The 23,494-nt window shown below is 41.3% G+C and overlaps 1 protein-coding gene across 1 annotated transcript in view; it reads right to left on the bottom strand.

Moving 5' to 3' along the window:
• Nucleotides 1-23,494, bottom strand: part of DSCAM (DS cell adhesion molecule) — a 753,140-nt gene that overhangs the window by 70,755 nt on the left and 658,891 nt on the right. The window contains exon 21 of the mRNA XM_060098767.1: nt 13,960-14,093. Coding sequence (XP_059954750.1) covers nt 13,960-14,093 — 134 coding nt within the window. The remainder of the gene's footprint in view (nt 1-13,959; nt 14,094-23,494) is intronic.

Below are 23,494 nucleotides of genomic sequence, written 5' to 3'. Positions count from 1 at the left end.
TGGAAAAGAATATAAAAAATAATATATATATGTATAACTGAATCACTTTGCTGTACAGCAGAAATTAACACTTTTTAAAAACATCTCTATTGGAGTATAATTACTTTACATTGTTGTGTTATTTCCTGTTGTATAACAAAATGAATCAGCTATACGTATACATATATCCCCATATCCCTCCCCTCTTGTATCTCCCTCCCACCCTCCCTGTCCCACCCCTCTAGGTGGACACAAAGCACCGAGCTGATCTCCCTGTGCTATGTGGCTGCTTCCCACTAGCTATCTCTTTTACATTTGGTAGTGTATATATGTCCATGCCACTCTTCGTCCCAGCTTACCGTTCGCCCCCTCCCCATGTCCTCAAGTCCATTCTCTATGTCTGCATCTTTATTCCTCCCTGCCCCTAGTTTCTTCAGAACCTTTTTTTTAGATTCCATATTTATGTTAGCATATGGTATTTGTTTTTCTCTTTCTGACTTATTTCACTCTGTACTACCATATGACCCAGCAAACACAACACTTTAAATCAACTATATTTCAATAAAATAATTTTTTTAAAAACTGCTACAAAAAATTCCAAGGATGATTATAATTTTTGTGACTTTCTGTTTGAATAATTAAAAAAAAAATCCCACAAGGACTCAGAGGCAAAAAAAAAAAAAAAAAAAAAAATTCCAGAAATGCAAAGAAACAAATAAGAAAAAAGGACTCATAAAGAAAATAAAATTTAATCCATCAAAATTGACCCATAGGGCTTCCCTGGTGGCACAGTGGTTGAGAGTCCGCCTGCCGATTCAGGGGACATGGGTTCATGCCCCGGTCCGGGAAGATCCCACATGCCGCGGAGTGGCTGGGCCTGTGAGCCATGGCTGCTGAGCCTGCATGTCCGGAGCCTGTGCTCCACAACGGGAGAGGCCACAACAGTAAGAGGCCTGCGTACCACAAAAAAAAAAAAAAAAAAAAAAAAAAAAAAGGGTGCAGAGTCCTTAGTTAAAACTCAGTCACTATCCTGTCTATAAGCTACAATTGGCCCTTATTTATTTAGTTTTTACCTGAAACATGAAGCATAGCTAAAATCAATGATAAAACTATGATTTCTCATGCAACAATATTTGTTTCACCATTTACAGGGAAGACTAACCAAAAGTTGAAGTAAAAGAGGTTTATTTATACAAACTTCCCCCAGTTGGAATGACCTTTCTCTAAGAATTAGGATGGAAAATAAGAGTCAAACTATTCAGGGGTTCCTACTGGTAATTTGGGAAAATTGGTTGCACTGGTGCTACCACTATGCTCCCCTGATGACTGCCATAAAATTGGGCACCAGTTATTTGGTCTCAGTAGCAGGGCAAGAAGAAAATTGACTGAACAATTTAAATAATTGAAGAGTTGATTCGTTTTCTTTGTTATACATGTAACTGGATATTAAATGTGACTTTTCCTATTATCATGAAGTTTTAGCAGTGTCCTTAAGAGGTGAGAATAGTCCCAAAGATGCCAGTACTTTCTTTCCTTACAAAAATGTGAGACCACCTATGCAGGGATTTCTGATTCTAATGTTCTGACCGTCACTTATCTCTGGGTCCCATAAGAAGCTGAGTCAAGAATAGGATATTTTTGTTGAGAGATGTCTGTGTACATTCCCATCCATTGGTGGTAGGGCCTTTGAACTCACCGAAGAGATAGGTGAGTCACCTTTGAGAAGGTTAAAGGCTAGCCTTGCTCACAAAAGGAGAGAAGGCTAGGACTAGCTGTCACTTGCAGGTGCTTGGTTAAGGATGCTCACACGTGGACGCTGTAAGGGAGAGCAAGGCTAGCTGTCTCCAGAGGGATGCCTGCAGGTAGGAGATGTCTCCAATAGAGGGGGGTACTGAAAATTATATAATATTTGTTTTAAACAGCATTACTTATCCATAGATGGTGCATAATTCAACCATTGCTAACAAGTTCAAGACGTGGCAACAGGTAAGAGAAAAAGAGCTAAATGGGAAAAAGGGTAATCAGAAACCCATTCAGGGTAGTGAAGCAAATCTATTTGTTTAAACCCTTCTCAATGTTCAGCCAAATATGCTTGTTCTGGGAAAGAGGGAGGATGACTATTACTTCCTATGGAACATTTTCCTTAAAATTTTATATGATGTATAATAGCATTGATTATATTTACATTTCCTTAATTTTCTTTTTATTGGATACCAGATTTTCCAACACAAGGATTGAATCATGTTTAAACTGACTTGCCAATTTCTACCTGCGTTCCATTATATGATACTACCTCCCAAATACTGGGAATGCTCAGTGAGAGGCATTGATTTTATTTCCAGATTTTTCCTGATACTTCAGCTAGGCTGATCCTTCAGAGACTTTGAAACATTAAATGAGCATGGAGGGATAGAATGGAAAATAGAATAGAAAATAACAAAGCAGAGCTACACTCTAAGGGCAACAAGATAGGAAATGGTAGCATAAAGAAACACAAACTCCCAGTGTAGTTTCTTAGGGATGAATGAATCAAATTTGTCAAAAGGAGAAATTTATGGGGAGGGAGAGAAAGACACTTTTCTCTATATTTAAATATCTAAATATGTAATTTTCTTCTGGTAGATCTTTAACTCTCTAGTCTCATCATTTTCAGAGTCAGGACAGAGATATTAGCCATTTTAGAAGATTTTATTATTCCTACAATATGAATTAATTTTGAATGGATTACTATAATTGGGCTAAACCTTTGTTTTAAAGGAAGGCTTGTGCTACTTCATGACCTGTGGGAATACAAAACCAATCAACATTAAGAAAGCTCTGATGCCAGGCATATGACTTGTGTATGCTTGGTTCTTGATGGGAAATTCTGCCCCACAGCTCATTTTTAATTCTGGCCGGTGCCATCATGATGGATCAGACAGGGCATTTGTGAATTGGGGTGGCCAATATTCTGTGCCCATGATAAATTCCTGTTAGCCATTTGAGAAAAGGTTGTTCTTTCTCATCTAAAAATTATTTAAACATGCTGATTCTATCAGAATCCAGAGTTACCTGACATTGATTATTAACTAATCACTCTCAGTTGCAATCCTCCAAGTGGCAGCGAGTTATGTATTTCTTGGTCCATCAGAGGTCGTTGAATAAGAAGAACAGGGTTCTTCTCTTTAGCTGGTGTCACATAACAGGGGCAGTCTATAGTTTTCTTGAGGGAAGACTTCGGTATTCTTTCAAGACACACACTTAAATTATAAAATGTGTAAGTAGTTTATCTATCGAGCTATTGCAAATATCATGCTTCAAATCAAATGTTCATGGGTTTTTGCTCTGGGAGGTAGATGGGGTATTATGCCAACACCATTGCACTGGAAGTGTGGAGGCTGATGTGATTAGAAATATGTGTACAATGAGGCTTAACAACAGGTACAGGACATCTGGGGCCAGCCATACAAGCTCGCTGGACTACAAATCTTTCCTTTGGGCTGTGCAGATGCTCTTAATACCATGCCTAGTAATAATAAAAGCTCATAAATAGTTGCTGAGTTTGAATTCATAGACACTTATTGAGTTCAATTCCATTGTATAGATTATAAGGTAAGTTTGCTCGTCAAGGAAGGAGATATAACCATGGTTTGGCAAATGGAGGAAAAATTAAAATAAGACAACTGACAAATTCCTACTAAAATCTGAAATAAAATCATTTGAATTCCCTTCCTCAAACTATCCCTCTCATAGTCAAGGACATGAATTCACATTTGTAAAATGCCTAGGAAAATAAATGGGAACTTCATGCATTTGATTTAAAAAAATATTTATAGCAAGTTTTTACAAGGCTTCTGACATGCTTGCCTCCCTAAAATTGTACCCAGAGTGGAAAATACAGCTAACGATATTCACCTTTCAACACCCAAGCCAGAGAGCTCACATTTCCAGTGTTCTGCCTTTCTGTGTTATGGCTTTAGGTCTGGTGGGTGGAGTCATGCATTTCTGAGGAACTCAATAGTATCCTCCTCAAAATGATGTGAAGGTTGCTTAGGTTAGTCTTATCCTAGTGCTTTAATATCACCCCATGAAAAGTCGAGGAACAGCATCTTCCAGTCCTACTTTCACTCCAGAATTATGCTTGTCTTGGGATGCTGGCGTATTATTTTTCCTTTCATGTCTAAGATACTTTTTAACCAGTAAATAAGATAAAATTAGCCATAATGAGCTACTTTAAATGCTCTTTAGTAATTTCTATAAAACTGGATGTTTACCCAATAGTGGCTGAATCCATTTTCAAATCTCTTACACTATTTAGCTGAACAGATGAACTTGTAAAGCCTTGTAAAGCCTTCTTTAATCCCCTCAATCAGGTGTTATATTTTCCCTTTGTTTATATGTCCCTTATGGTCCTTATCATTATTGCCCTTTGGATTAGTCTCCATGTAACAGTTTTTTTCTCATTTCTTTTCTGTGGTTGATGTCTAGTTACATGCAGGTGTGGTCAGAAAAGATGTTTGAAATAATTCCCATACTCTTAAATATGCTGAGGCTTGCTTTGTGTCCTAGTATGGGGTCAATCCTAGAGTGCCCTTTGGATTATAATCTTGCATGTTCTTACCATCACTCCCCCATGGACGCTTCAGGCTCTCTGAGTGGGCCTTGCCTCACCCTCCGCCCTCCACTTATCCCCCAGGGATCCTAGGCTAGAATGTTGCAGGGTCGGGACCCACTAACCACTCTTTGGAATGGACTGAGGAAATGTCTGTTGTCTTAGTGACTTTAATAATGACCTATAATTTATTTGAGTACAACGGAAAAAAATGTGTAGAGGATGACTATGGAGTTGCAGGCTGCTCAGATCAAATTATTCAGCATTTCTGATGGATATAAACAGAATTCCATTTTTTAAAATTTCAGTTAAGTTTTTAATGAAACACTAATTCTATCAAAGAAATATGGTACTTTAAAAAGTTTTAACATCTAATTATTAACATCCTATTTTTTAAAAAATTGAATGCTATGATTGCATAGATAGAATGTTCATAGCAGTGATTAAAAAAACCTCCAAAACAGAATAAACAAAATGATAGCTCTTTTAATTATAGGGCAATGACTCTTTCAGAGCATATCAAATCTTTCTGTTTAGTGGCAGAGAAATAGCCTCAATTACATGAAGAATAAACTGTTAGCTGGATCAATTTAAGATTTGCCTCTTTTTAAGATTTCTATGTATAATACATTTTGATCTGATTTCCATTTTATTTCATTATTTTCATCTCTAGAAGAAGATAATACAGCACAAAGATCTTCCTAATGGAATAAACTAAGATGGCCAGCTCTCATAGAAATAATAGCATATTAAAGCTACTTGTTTTATCTTAGTCAATTTTGGTGGTTTCCTCTGTACTTTACCAAGATCACTCTATCGGCTATTATATAAATGGCTATGGGCTACTTTTAAAAAAGACTTTCAAACATAAAATATTTTAATTTTGGGTCTCCCAAATATAAAAATTATTGTTATAATGTTTTGCAAGTGAATTAAAGTTGATATGCAGAAAAGGCATGAAAGAAACTAGTTTCTCCATGCTATTGTTTAGAATCAGGGCATTGTCCCAATAGACAGACTGACATTACAGGATCCTTATATTTCCCACTCTCTTTCAAAGTAAATCACCTCCACTTACTACAGTTTTGTCTTATCCTTTCCCTGTTGTCATACCATCTGCCATACAAATGATCTCTCTGTAAAAAAGCTTTATTAATTTAACTTGATTGCTATCATCTATTCAACAAATTTTGCACAAAAGAACTGGTTTAGCATTACATAACTTCTCACAATATAAGAAAGAAATTGTGGGCTTCCCTGGTGGCGCAGTGGTTGAGAGTCCGCCTGCCGATGCAGGGGACACGGGTTCGTGCCCCGATCCCGGAAGATCCCACATGCCGCGGAGCGGCTGGGCCCGCGAGCCATGGCCGCGGAGCCTGTGTGTCCGGAGCCTGTGCTCCGCAACGGGAGAGGCCACAGCAGTGAGAGGCCCGCGTACAGCAAAAAAAAAAAAAAAAAAAAGAAAGAAATTGTGAGAAAGGCTGTTCTAGGAAATAAATGTAATATAGGTATAATATATAGTTTTGGAAAAAAAATAGCCATTCTTAATTCTTAATTGAAAACGATCTGAAGCCATTTATTTCCTTAAATAGTACCCCATGTCTGTATCAGACCAAGTCAAAAAGATGATGTTTTCAAAGCTGGAATCTTTCAAAAGCTCCAAAAGCTAGTTGATCAAAAGGGCATTTTCATCTGTGGCTACTTTGGAAGCAGTAAGAAGCAGTGGAGAAGTTTACACTGCTGTCTAGTCTGAATGAATGGCAGTTCAAAGCCAGAATGTGTATTGGCAATTTATCTGCAAAATTGGGCAGGCAATCTTGTGAGACTGTGCTTGAAGAGTGATTTTTAGGGCTTGTTTCTGTACAGAAATTCCATTTGAATAAATGATTCTGCTTCCCTTTGTTCAATAAAGTCCAAAATCAGGCTCAGGATTTTAAAGTCCAAGCTTTCTCCCAACCTTAGCATAGGGGTCACCTGCATTTTGACCTATTATAGCAACTGGACAGCTTCACTTGATGCCCAATGAAACTGAAGCACCACAGATGATGATTTAAAAAATTAAAATATGGACTTAACAGAAATATTGAGCAGTTATTGGCTGGTTCATTGAGGATAGATAAAGAACTAGATTATTGTTCTTCATCTTTTTAAAGAACTAGATTATAAAAGATAGCATGTACTTCCCCTCACTCCCCCAAAGAGTTGGAGTCTAATAAATATATGTAAATTGCAGCACAAAAAATTTAAAGCAGATTTAGAACATATTTCATCAGAACTGGCCATGAAATACTGAGATATTTCTAAGGAAGCTCAAGAATATATTGATACTTTCCCAGAAATTTTATGAAACCAGAGTTGGTTTTCATATGCTTAGCTGTAGGTCTGTCTCAAGGAAGCTTTTCTCATTTTCTCCCAGTCATATGATAAGATGCTGAGTGCTAGAGTAGAGTTCAGTTAATCTCAAGAGCATAGAGAGCCTAATGCATGCCTGTCACACAGAGGTGCCCAAAAAGGATCCGCTGACATGTGATTAATTGTGTACGTGTATGTGAAACATGACTGTGTATTCTTTGGATGACTTTTGGAAACTCCATAATTTACAGCTTTGCCATTACAGAATAAAGAGGTCCAGCAATAAGTCATTTAGCTGGAACTGTGGCAGAATGATTTCCATGTCAGTGATTCAAAAGCACAGGCATTTAATCTAAATCCTTAGGGGATGGAAAGCATCCCAAAGTATATAACACACTTTTCCTGCCTTATTAAGCAGAAACTTCATTATACAGTTTAACCTCTATTGGTTGACTCATAGCCGTCATCCATAAAATTTATTTCAACATAGCATTTGCTGAACATCTACTATGTCACCATAATACCGGGGTTTCCAAAGGTATAACAGTAACTAACTGTGGTTCTTGTACTTAAGAAACTGATGTGCCACTGCGGGGGCTCAGTTATGCACCCCTCCAACAGTGATGCAAGAGATTATGCTTACGTCAAAGAGAGGTTAAAAATCAGTGCCGGGGATGCTGAGGCGAGATGGGGCTAGCTTCCCTGGGGAAGGCAGTAGGCTGTTAGGGTGAAGAGCCTGGTTCCTGAGCTCAGACCCCTGTGGGCTACAGACCCTGTCTTTACCTTGCTAAGCTGCGTGGTCCTGGGAAGGCTGCCCAGTCTCCATGTCAGCACCAGTACAGAGAAGAGAATAAAAACAACCCCTCTTGCATAAGGTAATCATCAGAATTAACTTATGAAAGCAGTATTTTTAAAAATGTGGTCCAAAGAAGCAATTTAGTGGGCCTGGAAATCATTTAAAAAATAAAAGAAGAGAAAAAAATCCAATATAACAGAAAAGATCAGAGTGCATCATGGGTAGTAAGTGAAGTTTTGTTTACAAGGCTTTTGCTGTGTGTATGTACTGGAGTGTGATCATAAAATATATTTCTGATTGTGAGTCATGAAAAAACAAGTTTGGAAACTATAAGCATAAAGCATTTAACACATAGCAGCTAGAATATGGCAAGTGCTCAAAAATGTTAGAATAAATAATGTGGCATTTAAATTGAACCTTAAGAATAAACGTTATTACATGGGAGGATGAGAGGGAAAAGACAAGGAGGAGGAGGACCTAATACACACACACAACACACACACACGCACGTACACACACACACAGGAGACACAGTGTGTCTTAGATTTTGGATGGAGGAGGGTTAGTAGAATAGGAGCCTGAACAGCCACTGGAGCTGGGTAATGGAAATCTGCAGGTCATCTTGAGAATTCTGGACATTTTTTAGGTAAAAAGGGAGAAGTTATCCAAGAAATTTGCACAAGGGCATGACATGATCAGAAAAAGAATTTGGAAGAATAATTATGACAGTGATGCAGACAGTGGAAGGGAAAGGATATGGGTAGTGGAAAGGCCTCTGCCCTAGTTTGGTTTCCCAAGCAAGGACTTGAACCAAGGCAATGGTGGTGGGAGTGAAAGGAAGGGAGAGGATTAGAAAGATGTTGTGGAGAAAGACTCTTCATGACACAATGTCACTTTGCTGGTGCTATTTCCCTTGGTCATAAAACCCTCTCATCAGGTACAATTCTTCCCCTCCTGAAAGCCAGGGCTGTATATATGTCCTAAGTAACAGTCTCTGACCTGATTATTTGAGTCTCCTACCTGACTCCTGTGTCAGCCAGTGCTGTCCATGTCACTGTTGTGTCGTTTGCCACACCACACAGAGCAGTGACCATCTCTAGTATTTTCTGCCCTCCCTAGAACTAGGAACTCCTCAAACAAAGACACTCTATCCTTTGTCATTGCAGTCCCATGGTTATATTAGGGTTGTTCTCCAAACATTCTGGTTTCCCTGTCTTCTGGGTATGTGTTCAGATTGTATTCCTTGTTCCCTTGTGGTTAAGTGAGGCTATGTGATGGATTCTAGCCATTGATTTGTGCTGGAGCATTTAATGCCTATGTCAGACCCTCCAGAGATTTCTTTCCCTCTGCCATAAAACCCACATGGGTCCTTCTTGGAGTGAGGATAACATGGATCAGAGCTACCACCAACTCACAATGAACATGAATGTAAAAGAAAAATAAAACTGTTATTGGTGGAAATCACTGAGATTTTTTAGGCATGCTTGTTACACAGCATAACTCAGCTTCTCCTGACTGATACACCTCAGACTCTGGCTCAGCTCTTGGCAGAGGGTAGCCCTCTACAGAGATTTGCTGGGTAAGTGAAGAAATGATTTGGAAACCAATCAGATAATGAGTGGAAAGGGAGAACAGGAGTCAAAGGTAATCTAAGGCTTAGCTTTGTCTAAGGTAATCATTAGCTTAGTCAAAGGTAATGATTAGCTTAGTTGAGAAACAGTAACAGAAGCAGGGGCAAGAATGAATTTGGTTCTGGACATATTGGATGTGGTGGGGTCTCCAAGAAGACATGGATGGTAGGAAGTTGACAATATAGGACTGATTGGTTCTCTAAGATTGTCAGGGTTAGAGATAAACATTTTGAACCCCTTAACTTCAGATGATAGTTAAATTATGAGAATAAATTCAATTATTCAGGGAGATAGTAAAGAATATGAAAAGAAGGTAGAGTATTGAAAAATGTCTACATTTAAGGGTGGGGTGTTGAGGGAGAGGGAGAACAAAGGAGAAAGAATAAAAGGATAATGGAAGCTAAGAAAAACAAATTTAAAAACAAGTAACTATATAATAGCTTGTGATGCTACAACTTAAAATAGGAAGAGCATTACTTCTTCCTAAGAGGCAATGGAATTTTACAACCAGGAGGTCCATGGTGACTTCTGAGAGAGGAACAATCCATATTATGATGAGCATCATTATAAATTCAGGTGGTCACATTAGATACTACTTCCCTGATTCTGTTATTGCACCATTTTTTTGACTTGAGATTCCTGAATACTTGTGGTTCTCTAAAGCCACTCTGTCTTGTCCTCAGCCCCACTATAGCTTTAGGAAATGCAGTCTAGGGAGGGTTGGGAGGCAAACACACACCTGCTACCTTGGCTTGAATGTTGTCTGGACCTGGTAGAGGTTACTTTCTTTGCTTCCTAGAAGACTTGCTTAATTCTGAGTTGTGGGCTCCACTGTGGAGAGTTAGTTGCTATGAGTCTCATTTGCTCATTCAGCAGCATCTACTGAGCTCTACTTTGTGCAGGAACTGGCTAAAATTTATCTTCTGGAACTGGAATAATTGAGGTGGATCATAGCTCACTGATATAATTTTTTAGACCTTCTGATTTTTATTCTTCATTAATGAGAAGTTTGTGCTATCTAATTTCACATTTCTATGTCCATCAGCTTAGCCTTGCAAAACAGACAATTTCTACCTCTTAGTGCTTATGTAATATGTAACATTTTTCACAGTCTGCTTTTAAGTAGGGAGGGTTGTTAGAGAGGAAATCCAGGTTAACTACTTTCTCCCTGGGACCTTAGAAGGCTAGCTCATTACTTTGGATTTCCATTGCTTCTCATAGTGTATGAACTGATCATCCAAACCATTATATACTAAAAGTAATAGCTATGGTCCAAAAATTATATGATGAATTCCTTAATCAAACGGATGTGAGGTTTTGCTCTGATTGGGAAGGTTGATGTCTCTTTGTATTAGCTGGTCTCTCACAGTGAGATTAATGTTTACCAAGCACCACTTTTGGACAACTAGCCTTGAGACAAATTTCCAGTTTCTTGTCTGGCAACATATAAAGTTTCATATTCTGATGCCTTTTACTAAGCTGACCTGAGAGAACACCATGAAACAAATGCCTATAATCAGACAATGCGTTGTACCTATTAGAGAAAAGAGCCTGTGTCTTTTAACAAGGCACTTTCACAAGGAAGGGGCATGAATTGAGGATCTTGAGAGAAAATTTACATCAGCAAGAGGTTAGCCGAGGGACTCTTATAAAGAAGATTAAATTACAGAGTATGCTGTGTCCTAATTTACCTTCCCATGTTCTACATTCGACTATGAAGTCATTTCAAAGGAAAAAAAATTCAGATACACGAGCAGGAAAAATACACAGAACTACGACTGCCCTCTGGTGTTTCTTTCGATACACTGGCAGAAAAGTAAAAGCCTCAGAAAATTTGATAGCATCGTTTTCTGACTTAAAATTAAATCGCAGACACTAAAGATGGGAAAAAATTCCCCTTTCCAGTAATTTATAGTTCCTTATTCATTCCACGGGAAAAAAACAGAATAGTAGATGGAATTTTTTAAGTCTTCACCTGTGAAGACACGTGTATTAGTTCTCTCTCATCTTTACTTGTCATGATATTATTTTATTTTAAAAATAAGTATTATATGAGAAGTCTCTGTACCTCACACTCAATTTTGCTGTCAACCTAAAACTGCTCTAAAAAATAAAGTCTATTAAAAATAGGCCTCGTGGTCTTAAGTGATATTTGACATAGATGAATAGCAATGTGGTTCTAGAGATGGAAGAAAACTGATTCTGGTTCACTTCATATTATTGAAGACAGCTCTGGAGTTCTGGGTCCTCTCTGCAAAGCTTAATAAGTGGTGCTTCCCGGGAGACCACAGGCACCTTGTGATAATCATATTTCTAGGTTTACAATGTTTTTTTAATATGGTTAAAGACCACACAGAAACACCTGCTAATGGTTGTAAGACATCAAGGAGGTGAGAAATTCAGTTATTTCCCACCTTTTCTGGTTAGTTTGATCTCGCTAAGGTAGTTTTTGAAAGGCTCTTGTTGAGAAGGTCCTGGATAGTTGAATCCCATTATTCTATGCAGGGAGAGGCTGGAAATCCCTTGGGAAATTATTTATATTCCATCCTACAGAGTGTTCGATGGATACTGTGTTTGGGATAGTAACTCCTCCTTTTTTATAGGACTTAATTCATAGGCTGGGAGGATGGAGAGTAATATGGCACCCACGATCCGCAAACGCAGGCTTGCTCATCTAAGCCTCAGTCACTCAGGACTAATTACAAATAAGCCAGGTTGGGGCTTTTAGTTTAGAGATAAAGAGCCGATTGGGAAGACAATGAGGGTGAGCTGCCGGTGCTCCCTGTTCCCTTCTGGCTCTCTCTAGCTTGTTGGAGTCAAAAGAGCAGTTGGGAGTCCTACAGCAAATCAAGAAATGAATGAATGAATAAAAATAAAGAAGCCCTTCATATTCTAGTGAAATATGGGCACACTTTCAGCAATAATTTTGTCTCTCTTTGGTGAATGTGGTGGTATGTCAGGGCTGAGGCTCAGAGGATCAGAACCTGCACAGGGTCCTCAGTGAATGGCCTCTGAGTAGAGGGCCACTCACCGTGTCCTCTACACTGCTCTGCATCTCTGGACTTTGATGGTGGGATCTGATGGTAGGATCCAGCAGGTGAGAGTTAACAGCATGTTTGAACCCAGACAAAGAACTCACACAAGTTCTGAAACCCATATCTAAGTATATTACCTCTAAGTCTTTACTTCAACTCCAGAGGTGCTGCTGTTGACATATAAATAGCAGAACACACAACTTGATATTTTTCAGAGATGGAGGCCCATCTGTGAGCCACATTCCTGCCCTCCCCCTGTCTCCCCACCATTAATCATCCTCAGTGTCTATGGTGTCACTGGGCCTCTGGGTCCCCTACAGACTCTAGACTTGGGAAAGCATGTCATTTTAATTAAAAAGTAATTACTAAATTAGTTCAGAAATGTTATTCAACCTTAAAAAGGAAGGAAATTCAGACACATGCTACAACATACATGAACCCTGAACATATTATGCTCAGTGAAATAAGCCAGGCACAGAAAGATAACACTGTCTTACTCCAGTGGTATCTATGAGATTCCTAGAATAGTCAAATTCACTGAGACAGAAAGGAGAAGGGTGGTTGCCAGGGGGTGGGGGAGGGAGAATGGGAGGTAGTGTTTCATGGGGACAGAGTTTCAGTTTTCCGAGAAAAGAGCTCTGGAGATGGATGGTGGTGATGGTCTCACAACAGTGTGAATGGACTTAATGCCACTGAATCGAACACATCAAAATGCTACCTTGTATGTTTTGATATTTTACTACAATAAAACCAAAATTAATTTGTGTATTCACTCCACAAACTGTGAATGGCTATGCACGTCATGCTCTGTGCCAGGAGCTGGGAGATGGAAAAATGGATTGGACACAGCGCCTACCTCAGAAAATGTCATCAACATTTCTACAAAGACATCATAAATTTCATGAACCATTTTTTGTTTTCTTTGAAATTTCCCCTTTGGATACACACATTCTTCCATTTAAGAAACACTCTAACTCTGTAAGTATCATTCAGTGGTGTTAATATGAATGACAGTAAATCCCATATTTTGAAATATTAAGTACCCTAACCTTTAATTCCTTCACAATGAATTAAGCTGACTGTTGTACTTGTGAGGGTCATAGAGTCTTGTTCAAGTCCTTCATTTCTAGCATAACAAGGGTTTTCCGGCTGCTGGGTCTCAGTGGGTGATGGGCAGGGAAGGAGGATGGGGTCGGGGTGTGCGGGGGAGGCAGGTGAAGCATGAAGTGCATTGAAGGATGAGCCCAACAGCAAAATCAATAGGTCGTGTCCACTGACGATCCATTAAGGCCTCCGGGTTTTGATTTTGATAAGCCGGCTGGCAGTTTTTGTGGGAACTCACCCAATAAACAATCATTCCAGACAACTGTGCCCCTTAGAAGGATTCAGGAGTGGATTTTTCAGTGAGGTGGTAATGAGAACCTGGCTTTGTATGTGCAGACAGCAGGGAGGAGAATAAAACCACTGGGAAAACCCAAGGAGGTGGGAAACAAAGGAAGGAGAATGTCTCAAGTGAGTGCCCGTGGCTCATTTCTGGAAGATGCTTGAGAGGCACTGGGTGATATACCAACTTACTGTGGGGTAGGGGTGGGAGCAGAACACAGTGTACTTTCGGATGATACCGTTCAGCTTGAGAGGGGGGAGCCAGGACACGAAGACCATGGAGGCTGAGGCCGCGGCCGCCTTGACTCCCGCGGGTGGACCTGGAACTGGAAAAGCAGAAAGTTTAGTGACAGAATGATGGAGCCTCCCTCCCCACCACTCCAGACCCACCCCCCAACAGGACCCCGCTGGGCCCTGCCACTCTCTCTTCCCAGCTCTTCAGGAGTCAGGGATGCAGGCTGAGCTGTGTCCCTCAAAACCCAAGTCAACTACACATTGGCACTTGCCATCTGCCTCTGCAAGGATTAAATCATGAACTGCTGCAGCCGTTGACCTTCAACATCCACTGAAAGGAGTTTAGGGTGGAGATCAGGAATGAGGGACTCTGTGTTCTGGGAAAAACTGGTAGAACAGGCCTTCAGATAGATAGATATTTTTAGGAGAAGATGTTATGAGCCCGATTCTTGCATCTCCTCGTATCTAGAAAAGCACTAAAATCATTAATGGTGACATCTGCTCTTCCTGACTAGCAGGAAGCTTCTGCCAAAACGTGTGCTTGACTGCACGTACCCCCTTCACTGAAATCATACGTAACACTGACCTTCCCCCCTACCTCTTTGGAGCAGTTTCTCAGAGCTATCTGAAACTCTGTCTCCCGGGCTATAGTCCTTATTTTGCCCCAAATAAAACTCAACTCACAACTCTCATGTTGTGCATTTTGTTTTCAGTCAACACCCACTTGTTGAAGCCCTAACCCTACCATGCCAGAATGTGACCTTATCTGGAGATGGAATCTTTAAAGAGAAAATCAAGTTAAAATGGGGTCATTGGGGTGAGCCCTGACCAGCATGGCTGGTGTCCTTGTACAAAAAAGGGAGATGTGGACACAGAGACACACATGGAGGGAAGACAACGTGAAGACGCAGGGAGAAGATGCCCATCTACAAGCCAGGGATCGATTCTCTCTCACAGTCCTTGGAAAGAACCGACCCTGCCCACCCCTTGATCTTGGACTTCTTGCATCCAGAAACGTGAGACAGAACATTCCTGTTGTTGGTCCCCCAGGCTGCGGGACTTTGTTACAGCCACCCTGCGGGCTGACACAGTGTCTCTCTGACCAGTAATCTAGGAGCTCCACTGGGCCATGTCCTTGGGCATGTCCCCTAAGAGCCCACTTTAGCAAGTATCCTGCTCAGTCAGTTTAGCCAGAATCTACACAATATCTTATCACCTTTGATATCTGATCAAAGTCCTCACTCTCTGTCACCACCAGGTAATCTCTGATCATCGTCGCCTGTCTTCTGCAAAACTCCTGTGAAGCCAGTTTGGCCAGAATGCCCCTCATCCCTAATGTTTCCTCTTGGTAATTTTTTCACCCAAGGACCCCCCTCCCTCCCCGTCACTCCTTGGCTATAAATTCTCACTTTTCATTGTTGTATTCCAAGCTGAATCCAATCTCTCTCCCCTACTACAAAGCACCATTGTGGTCACGCCTTCACCTATCAAATCGTTCCCCTGAATGAAGTCTGCCTTGCTGTTCCTTAACCAGTGTCACAAATAGGTGTTTCTGTGACAGAACTAACACAATCAGTTCAAGGCCCTGTTTTCCTGGGAGCCTTCTCTATGCTCTTCAGTCCCTGATGATTTCCTGCCTCTGACTAGTAGAGAATTTAGCTTCTGGGTCATTCTTGTTTCTGCTACCATGTTTGGCTTTGAACGGGCTTGAGGGGTACATCTTGCCTCCTGAGTTAGGAATGAGGGCGAATTACCTCAGTCATCAGAGATCACCCTTCTGGGCCCAAAACACGTTGTAATGACACCTCTCTTTGGCTCAGGAGAGGCTCAGAAGCAGTTTTTATGAGTATGAATTTTTGTGTCAAAGATTCACGGTTCATACAGACAACAAACTCCCCTCTGTCAATCATCTAAGAATGCAGAAAAGGGTGTTGACAACTTGAAGCTTAATGTGAGAATGAGATTGAGCATAAGTACTCTTCCCTCCACCCTTTTGTTTTCCAGGTTGAAGAGGGAGAATGAGGTGAGGTGCGTAGAACATGGGATAAAGAGGAAAGAGTGTTAAATCTGCTGTGAGAGAAACCACGAGGTTATTGCTTTCCTCCTCACTGTTTTAACTTTTCATGTAGAGAGAGGTTCCCCCCTTGATGGAGACCTTGAAATTCAAAGCAGTAAGGTCCTCTGTGAGCCCCTGGAGGAAGCTTTGAGCTTCTTCCTTCTCCAAAAACAACCTAACTTTAAAGTAAATATTTTTGGAGTGGAATGTGTATCTCAATTGTCACCTTCTAGGTGACAATTCTAGGTCAAAGTATGCTCAAATTTTGACCTTGACTCTTCTAGGTCAAAACAACACAACCAACAACTCTGGCAAGAGTTAACGGGGGTTGGACACAGTCATCATTTGAAAATATAAAATCTTGGGATCCGTTTTTTTTTTTTTTTTTTTTTTGAGGTACACGGGCCTCTCTCACTGTTGTAGCCTCTCCCGTTGCGGAGCACAGGCTCCGGACGCACAGGCTCAGTGGCCATGGCTCACGAGCCCAGCCGCTCCGCGGCATGTGGGATCTTCCCAGACCGGGGCACGAAACCCGTGTCCCCTGCATTGGCAGGAGGACTCTCAACCACTGCGCCACCAGGGAAGCTCTGGGATCAGTTTTTGACAAGTTCCACCAAGAACAAAAGGTCTAGAGAAAGGAACACACAGGAGTGATGAAGCTTGGATTAATAGGTCCTTGGGAGCAAGGTACCTTTGTTCTGAATATGCTTAGTTTTCTACTGGTGAGGGCAATCACCTAGACATCTACAACCTGGTTCAGAGCCACAAGGGCTCCTCCTGAATACCAAGGGTAGAGCATACATGTGCTTAATATTCCTATGCTAATGGATGCCTCCAGATTGGCCAGAACCCTCCATATCTTCCGTAAAGCAAACCACGCAGCTGGCATCCACCAGGCACTCCCTCTGGCCATCGTCCTTCTAGGACCCCAAGGACATTGGCAACAACCCCTTGGCTGGCTGCTCATCAGGAGTGTCAGGCTTGTTTCTACCCTGTTTGTGACAATTGTACTTGTCAAGGTAATGCAGCTTAATTTAAGGAAACTGATGAAATATGAGCGCACAAAGAAAGCTGTTTTTATGACAATTGATGGGACTTTGGAAAAGCTTTCTGAAGGTACGTTTAAAAAAAAAAAGAAGCTTCAATTAGGTTTGGGCAAGACTAGTGAGAAGAACAGGTCACATGGCAAAAAAATCAAGGCAAACCGATAAAAAGAAATTAAAAAGCAGATTATTGGCCAACGACAATACATGTTTTCTCCATGATCAAGAAATTAAAGTGGAAATTACAGATGATCCATGATGAATACAGTTCAAAGAATGAAAAATGACACAGAACTCTAATCTCTTCACCCAAAACTAAAGAAATGAGTCTGGATCATTTGATTAGACAATGATTATATAATAAATGTATATTAATATGTTTTAAGTTAAACTACAATGTTTGAGTTCTGTCTCTTGGGCACTGTAAAATGTAGTGATTCCTTCTTTAGTAGATTATTTCCATTAACTTGCCTGGATCATGTCACATCAAAGGGTTTTCCACTGCACTTACTACCTAAACCCCCATGTGGTTCCTCATACACTGATTTTTGATCCATCTTGTACAATCTTTCCTTGTAGCATTATTAGAATTTTGCACAAGAAAATAATAAATATACAGAAACTGAGGCACAAGACATTGGAGAAAGATTTTCAGGATTTCTGAGCCAATACTTTACGAATGAGAATTTAAAATTTTAGTTCTGGTTTGGATTACACCACAATGGTTAAAGGTGTGGGCTTTGCAGCCTCCACTGCTGGCTTTTGTCCAACTTTACCACTTGGTTCTGTGTCCTGGGCAAGTTCATAAGTTCTCTAATAAGTCTTAGTTCCCTCATCTATGAATCCAGAGCAATAATTATACCAAGTTATTATTTTACTGTTAAGATTATGAGAGAGAATTCATGTGAAGAATTAATACGAGTCCTGTATATAATACGCACTGAATAAACTCTAGCTATCATTTGTAATAACCATCACCATTTCTTTATCGTACATATTGCTAAAGGATTCTGGCCTTTACTTTGTAACTCAGTGTTGAATTATAAACACCAAACGTTGAGAGTGGCAGGAGACAGAGATGGCTTAGGAGGGTGTGTCTGGGACATAGTTTGTTAAGACGCACTCCTACTCATCAGGTTACATTTTGGTAATCTGCTTTTTTTTTTATGAAGATATAGGTGAGCTTAGGTAGCCTTCATCAATTTCTGGCCATCGTTGAGTGAACTTATGGCTCCAGGTTTGACTGGTTGAAGTTAAGAATGCAGCGGCTGAGGACCATCTCTTCTGCATTCTCCCGTGTGCTCCCCTGTGCACGCAGATGCTCTCAGAGCTCTCGTATCCGATGGCCCCGGCATCTTGGCTCTGACTGATGCACCTTAGACCGATCCTGTTCAAAGCAGGGCTCATCACCTTTTCTCCCAAGCCTCCCTCCTCCTGTCCCCTATTGCAGCAAACGGCACAGCCATCTCCTTGGTCTCAAGAGCCAGAGCCTAGAATTCTCTTCCCTTCTCGCTGCCTCTTGGTGGACGTGTAAGGTTGGTGTGTGCTTCAGACCTCCATGTGGACGTGTCAGGTCAGTGGCTGGATTCTCTTCCTGGCTCTGTGTCACTGCACAACACTGGAGCCCTTTTTAGGTCCCTGGATGTGGCGTGCATCTCCTACATCAGGTCATTGACACATGATGACTGAAAGCCTTGGGATCCTCCTGCCTGGAATTGTTCCCCGCCCTCCACCTTGTCCTTGGCAACTCTAACTCACCTCAGCTTCTGCTAGGGCTCGCTTCCTCGAGAAAACCTTCTCTGTCACTAGCCTAGGTGAGGTCAGGACGGGTTGTCTCTGAAGACGCTTCTTCATGGCACCTGTCATAACCCACTCAGGAGTCATTGGTAAATATCTGTCTCCCCCACCAGCCTGCAAGCCCCACCTGTCCTGTTCTCTGCTGTGTCTCCAGTGCCTGGGCCAGTATCTGGCACATACTAGGTCCCCCAAGCAGATTTTCTAAATGAGCTCAGTGTGGCAGGCAGGATTCTAAGATGGTGCCCAAGATTCTCGCCCTCTGATATCCACACCTGTATAATTACTTTCCCTTGAATGTGGGTGGTACTTGTCACTGTGATGGATGGATCACTCTCAAAATCAGGTTACATTTAGTGCAAAGGTGAAGGGATTTTGCAGATATAATTAAGGACCCAATCAGCTGACTTTAAGTTACTCGAAGGGAGAGTAACTTGGGTGGGCCCGACCTAATCAGCTGAGCCTCTTAAAAGAGGGTCTAGAAGTCAGAGAGGGATTTGGAGTAGCAGAGACAGGCTCCTGCTGGTGATGAAGAGGTCAACTGTCCTGCTATGACCACACGACCACGTGACCCTGCTGGGGCCACGTGACAAGGATTGGGGAGTGGCCTCTGGGGGCTGAGGAGATGGTCTCAGCCCTAAGGGAACTGGGTCCTGCTGACCGCCAGTGAGCTTGGGTGAGGATCTGACCTCAGATGAGACCCCAGGCCCAGCCAACACTGTGATTTCAGCCTGTGAGACCCTAAGTGGGGACCTGGCTAACCCGTCCCTGGACTCCTGACCCCAGGAAATGGTCAGATAATGAAGTTGCATTGTTTTAAGGTGCTAAGTTTGTGATGATTTGCTATACAGCATAGAGAATGGGCTCAAACAGTCAAGCCACCTAAGAGTGTATCTTAATGAGAAACATCAAACTTATTGTTCTGTAAAAATATTGCCTCAATCTGAAGTGAGACAAAAGTCTAATAAGTACCTCACAGACACTCTGGTCAGCTTTGTTTTTGTCATCATCATTTTTCTGGTCTTAGAGATCAGCCACAGGCAGGGGTATGTGTGTGTGTGGTTTGTGGCTTGTGTGGTGTGTGTGGTGTATGTGTTTTGTGATTTGTGTGATGTGTGTGTGACATGTGTGTAGAGTATGTCTGCATGTGTAGCGTGCGTTTGTGCTATGTGTGAGTGTGGGTATAGTGTGTGCATGTGCATGTGTGGTTTGTGGTGTTTATGTGATGTCTGTGCTGTGTGTGGTGTGGTGCATACATCAGTGTGTGTGTATATGTGACCCGCCATGACAGCCAGGTTCACCTGAGCCCCAGGCTCCGCAGCGGCTTTCCTGAGCCGTGAGCAGATGACGTGAAGCTGAAGGGACACCTTCACAATAGCAGTTGTCGTCACGGCCAAGCAATGCATGAGGCCCCCTTTCCCTTCTGGTTTCCATCAGGCTCCAGTATGTCTGGCCTTTGCACCCATTAGAGCAGTGGTTTCCAAACACTCCTTAAAGTGGACAAATCCTTTTAAGTGTCATGTGGGAGACCCATGCATAACACAGTGGAAGTGGAGTGGCTCCTCCTGAAGCAGAGATGGGAGGGAGCCCCTCAGGGGCCCTCCCCATTACCACTGGGCATCTCTGAGGCCCCCCTCGGAGCCCTTGGACTTCCTAGGAACCTGTGTGAGAATCCCTGCAGCAGAGGAAGCTTTGACATCCACGTGGTGGAAGGCCTCCCAGGACATCCTGGTCTGTTGTGTTGCCGGTGTATCCGCTACTTCACAGAGCACATCATAAATCATAACCCTGCCAAATGCTGCAGGACTCTGGAATCCTAAGCAGTATTGATTCCGGTTAATTGACAGGCTTTCTCATGGCACACAAAGCCTTCAGTGTCTCCTGAAGAGCAGCACTGTAGGTGGTTAGGCAAATACACACACACACACACACACACACATACTCAGGGTCCATCACCTTTAAGGTGAACCAGGGTGCAGTTTACACTATCATCTGAGAACACACCATCCATGCCTTCAAGAGGATGTATGGCTCAAGATATGGGTGGCCAGAGGACTCAAATATCCTGATGTCTGTTTATTTTTCTCTTGCTCTTAGCTCCACTTTCAGATGTCCTGCTAAACAGATCATTAACCATGGCAGAGAGGGACCAAAGATCACATATTACAGCTCCCGCTGGCCTTCTTCTCACAGAGCTATGCACAGAGCTTTGTGATGTATTCAGTAAATATTTGCACTTAAACACAACCGTCGCTATTTATATATATGTAATGTTTTCTTTTGTGGAAAAGGATCAGGGCTGAAACTACCTTCTGCCAGCAGAATGAAAATAACAATTGGAAAAATAATAGATTGCGTTTGTGTGTGTTCTCTTTCCCCATGGCTTGGCTCAGATTATATTCTCAGCAAATAAAATGGTAGCAGGATTTCACAAACGTTTTAGAATTCAGAATTAGCTGTCTTGTGTTCAAAACCAAAAAGCTTGATTGACAAATAATCTTTTGTGGTCTTGCAGCAGTAAAAAATGTGCAAGTTCTCAATGATTGAGCAGTCCTGGGAAGAGGACCTGAGACATCAGTTGTTCTTACAGATGCTGAGAATATCTCCGTGGATCCACAACTATACTGATGGAACTGAGACTATGGACCCAATAGTATGGCCAAGGATCTATATCAAAGATCTATATCAAGATCTCCATATTCTTGGAGAATATGTCCAAGAATCTTTATAGAAACTGAGAAACTACTTATGGAACAGATGACTTGTTTTCTAAACAAATATTTCAGTTGTGAATTATCCCCTGTAAAAGTAAACATTTTGCCTGTTTTATTTTTTAATTTTATTTATTTAATCTATTTTTATTTATTTATTATTAATTCTGTTTTTATCTCTTTCACTAGCAAGTGATAAATTTTTCCTTTTTAAGATGATCAGTGACCTAACAACATAATTTAAAATTCCAGGCCCCATGACACTGAGGGGTGAGGACGTTAGTTTAAGAACTGTTTTGGGCAGAGAAGTCCTAATTGAATGTTTGCTGTGAATGTGTTAATATTTCTTTACTTGCAAGAGCATCAATAAACAATGAAACTTCAACCTGTGCCTAGAAGAGTGCTTTTCTGAGGAGAAACAATAAATGTTGACAATTATTATTTTATATTTTTACATCATTTAATTGAAGTCGGCAGTGTTATCCAAACTTCAAATCATAAGACTTCACAGAAGCATCAACAGGATTTATACTCTGACTTTGATTACGCATTCCTTTCAAGCAGACACAAAATTGTAATCAGTTCTGTAAACTGCTCAAGTGTCTATTTATATTAGACATTGAGTCTATAAGGATGGCTGGCGCAATTCTTCACCATTTCTAGATCAGTGAATTTTTCATGTGAATCTGGGAAATAAGCTCATTATTATACTAGTTTTTCTCTCCTTCTACCTCATCTCTGCTCTGCTTCTGTTTGAAAATGCTGATGATTTATCCCAAGTAAATACTGACACTCAGCTCTGCATTGCTCTTGCCCACGTTAGCACAAGTGGAATTCTTGATCTCCTCCTTGGTACGCCCAAGGCAGGGCTTTCCACAATTAATCACATCTCCCCATACTATTAGCACTAGATAGGAAAGCAGAGAATAATTGATTGACAAATTACACTTTGGGTCTCAGGGTCAAGTTCGGAGACGGAGCTCTATGATTTCTAAAACTGGAGGAGTAATGAAAACTGGATCCCAAATTACCAGTCAGTATGGAGCTGTAAAGAGCTTTCCACTTTTATTGGATTTCTGAAAAATGCAGGTGTCAAAATTCATGTTGCTGATCAATTTGCTCTTTAAATAATAATTCCAGTGACATCTGTGTTATTGCTTAGCAATGCAAAAGAAGGTTCATTCTGAAGGAGTGGAGATCAAATAATCACATGTCTAGTGTCAGGAACCATCCCACGATGTGTCAAGCTAGGTGATGTTTGCACACATCACTTCACTTTTCATGTCTTAATTCTGTTCAGTATGATTGTCATGGAAATTTTGTACATGAAAAAAGTCCAGTTCAGAGAAAGTGAGGTAAGGCGTCCAAGTCCCACGGCAGCAGATAGCAGAGCCAGCATCTAGACACAGCTCTCCATTGATTACATTTTAAAAATTAAATATGGCCGTCTTCACCCAGGACATAGCTGTGTAGATATCTCTATGAATGTGTGACTTCCTAATGGCATTGCATTTTGACCTTAGATTTCCCTAAAGAATGCAATTTCTTTGGGCAGCATTGTCTGACACCTGCACATAACTGGGAATAATCACTTGTGTGTTCAAGAAAAACTGAGGGTAATGAGGTTAAGTTTGTGGGCGGGAACTAGAATGCATGAAGGGCTAGAGAGACAAGAAACATAATATGTGAGGGTAGACAGACAGGACTGCTTGGGGAGCAGGGCTGGGTTTGATGAGGGGAGAGCAGAGAGGGATGCTGTGAATGTCAGGGGAGTGACCTTAGGAGACAGAAGAGCTGGGCAGGAAGGGTCTGCCCAAGCCTCTGAGAGTGTGTCCCTAGCTTTGCTCCACAGGACACAGTGGGTGAAGCAACAGCATGTTGACTGTCTA

The sequence above is a fragment of the Mesoplodon densirostris genome, chromosome 5 (genome assembly GCF_025265405.1).
Source record: "Mesoplodon densirostris isolate mMesDen1 chromosome 5, mMesDen1 primary haplotype, whole genome shotgun sequence".
NCBI lineage: Eukaryota > Metazoa > Chordata > Mammalia > Artiodactyla > Ziphiidae > Mesoplodon > Mesoplodon densirostris.
Note: the sequence above shows the minus strand (reverse complement) of the source record. Positions and strands in the feature narration are given on the sequence as shown.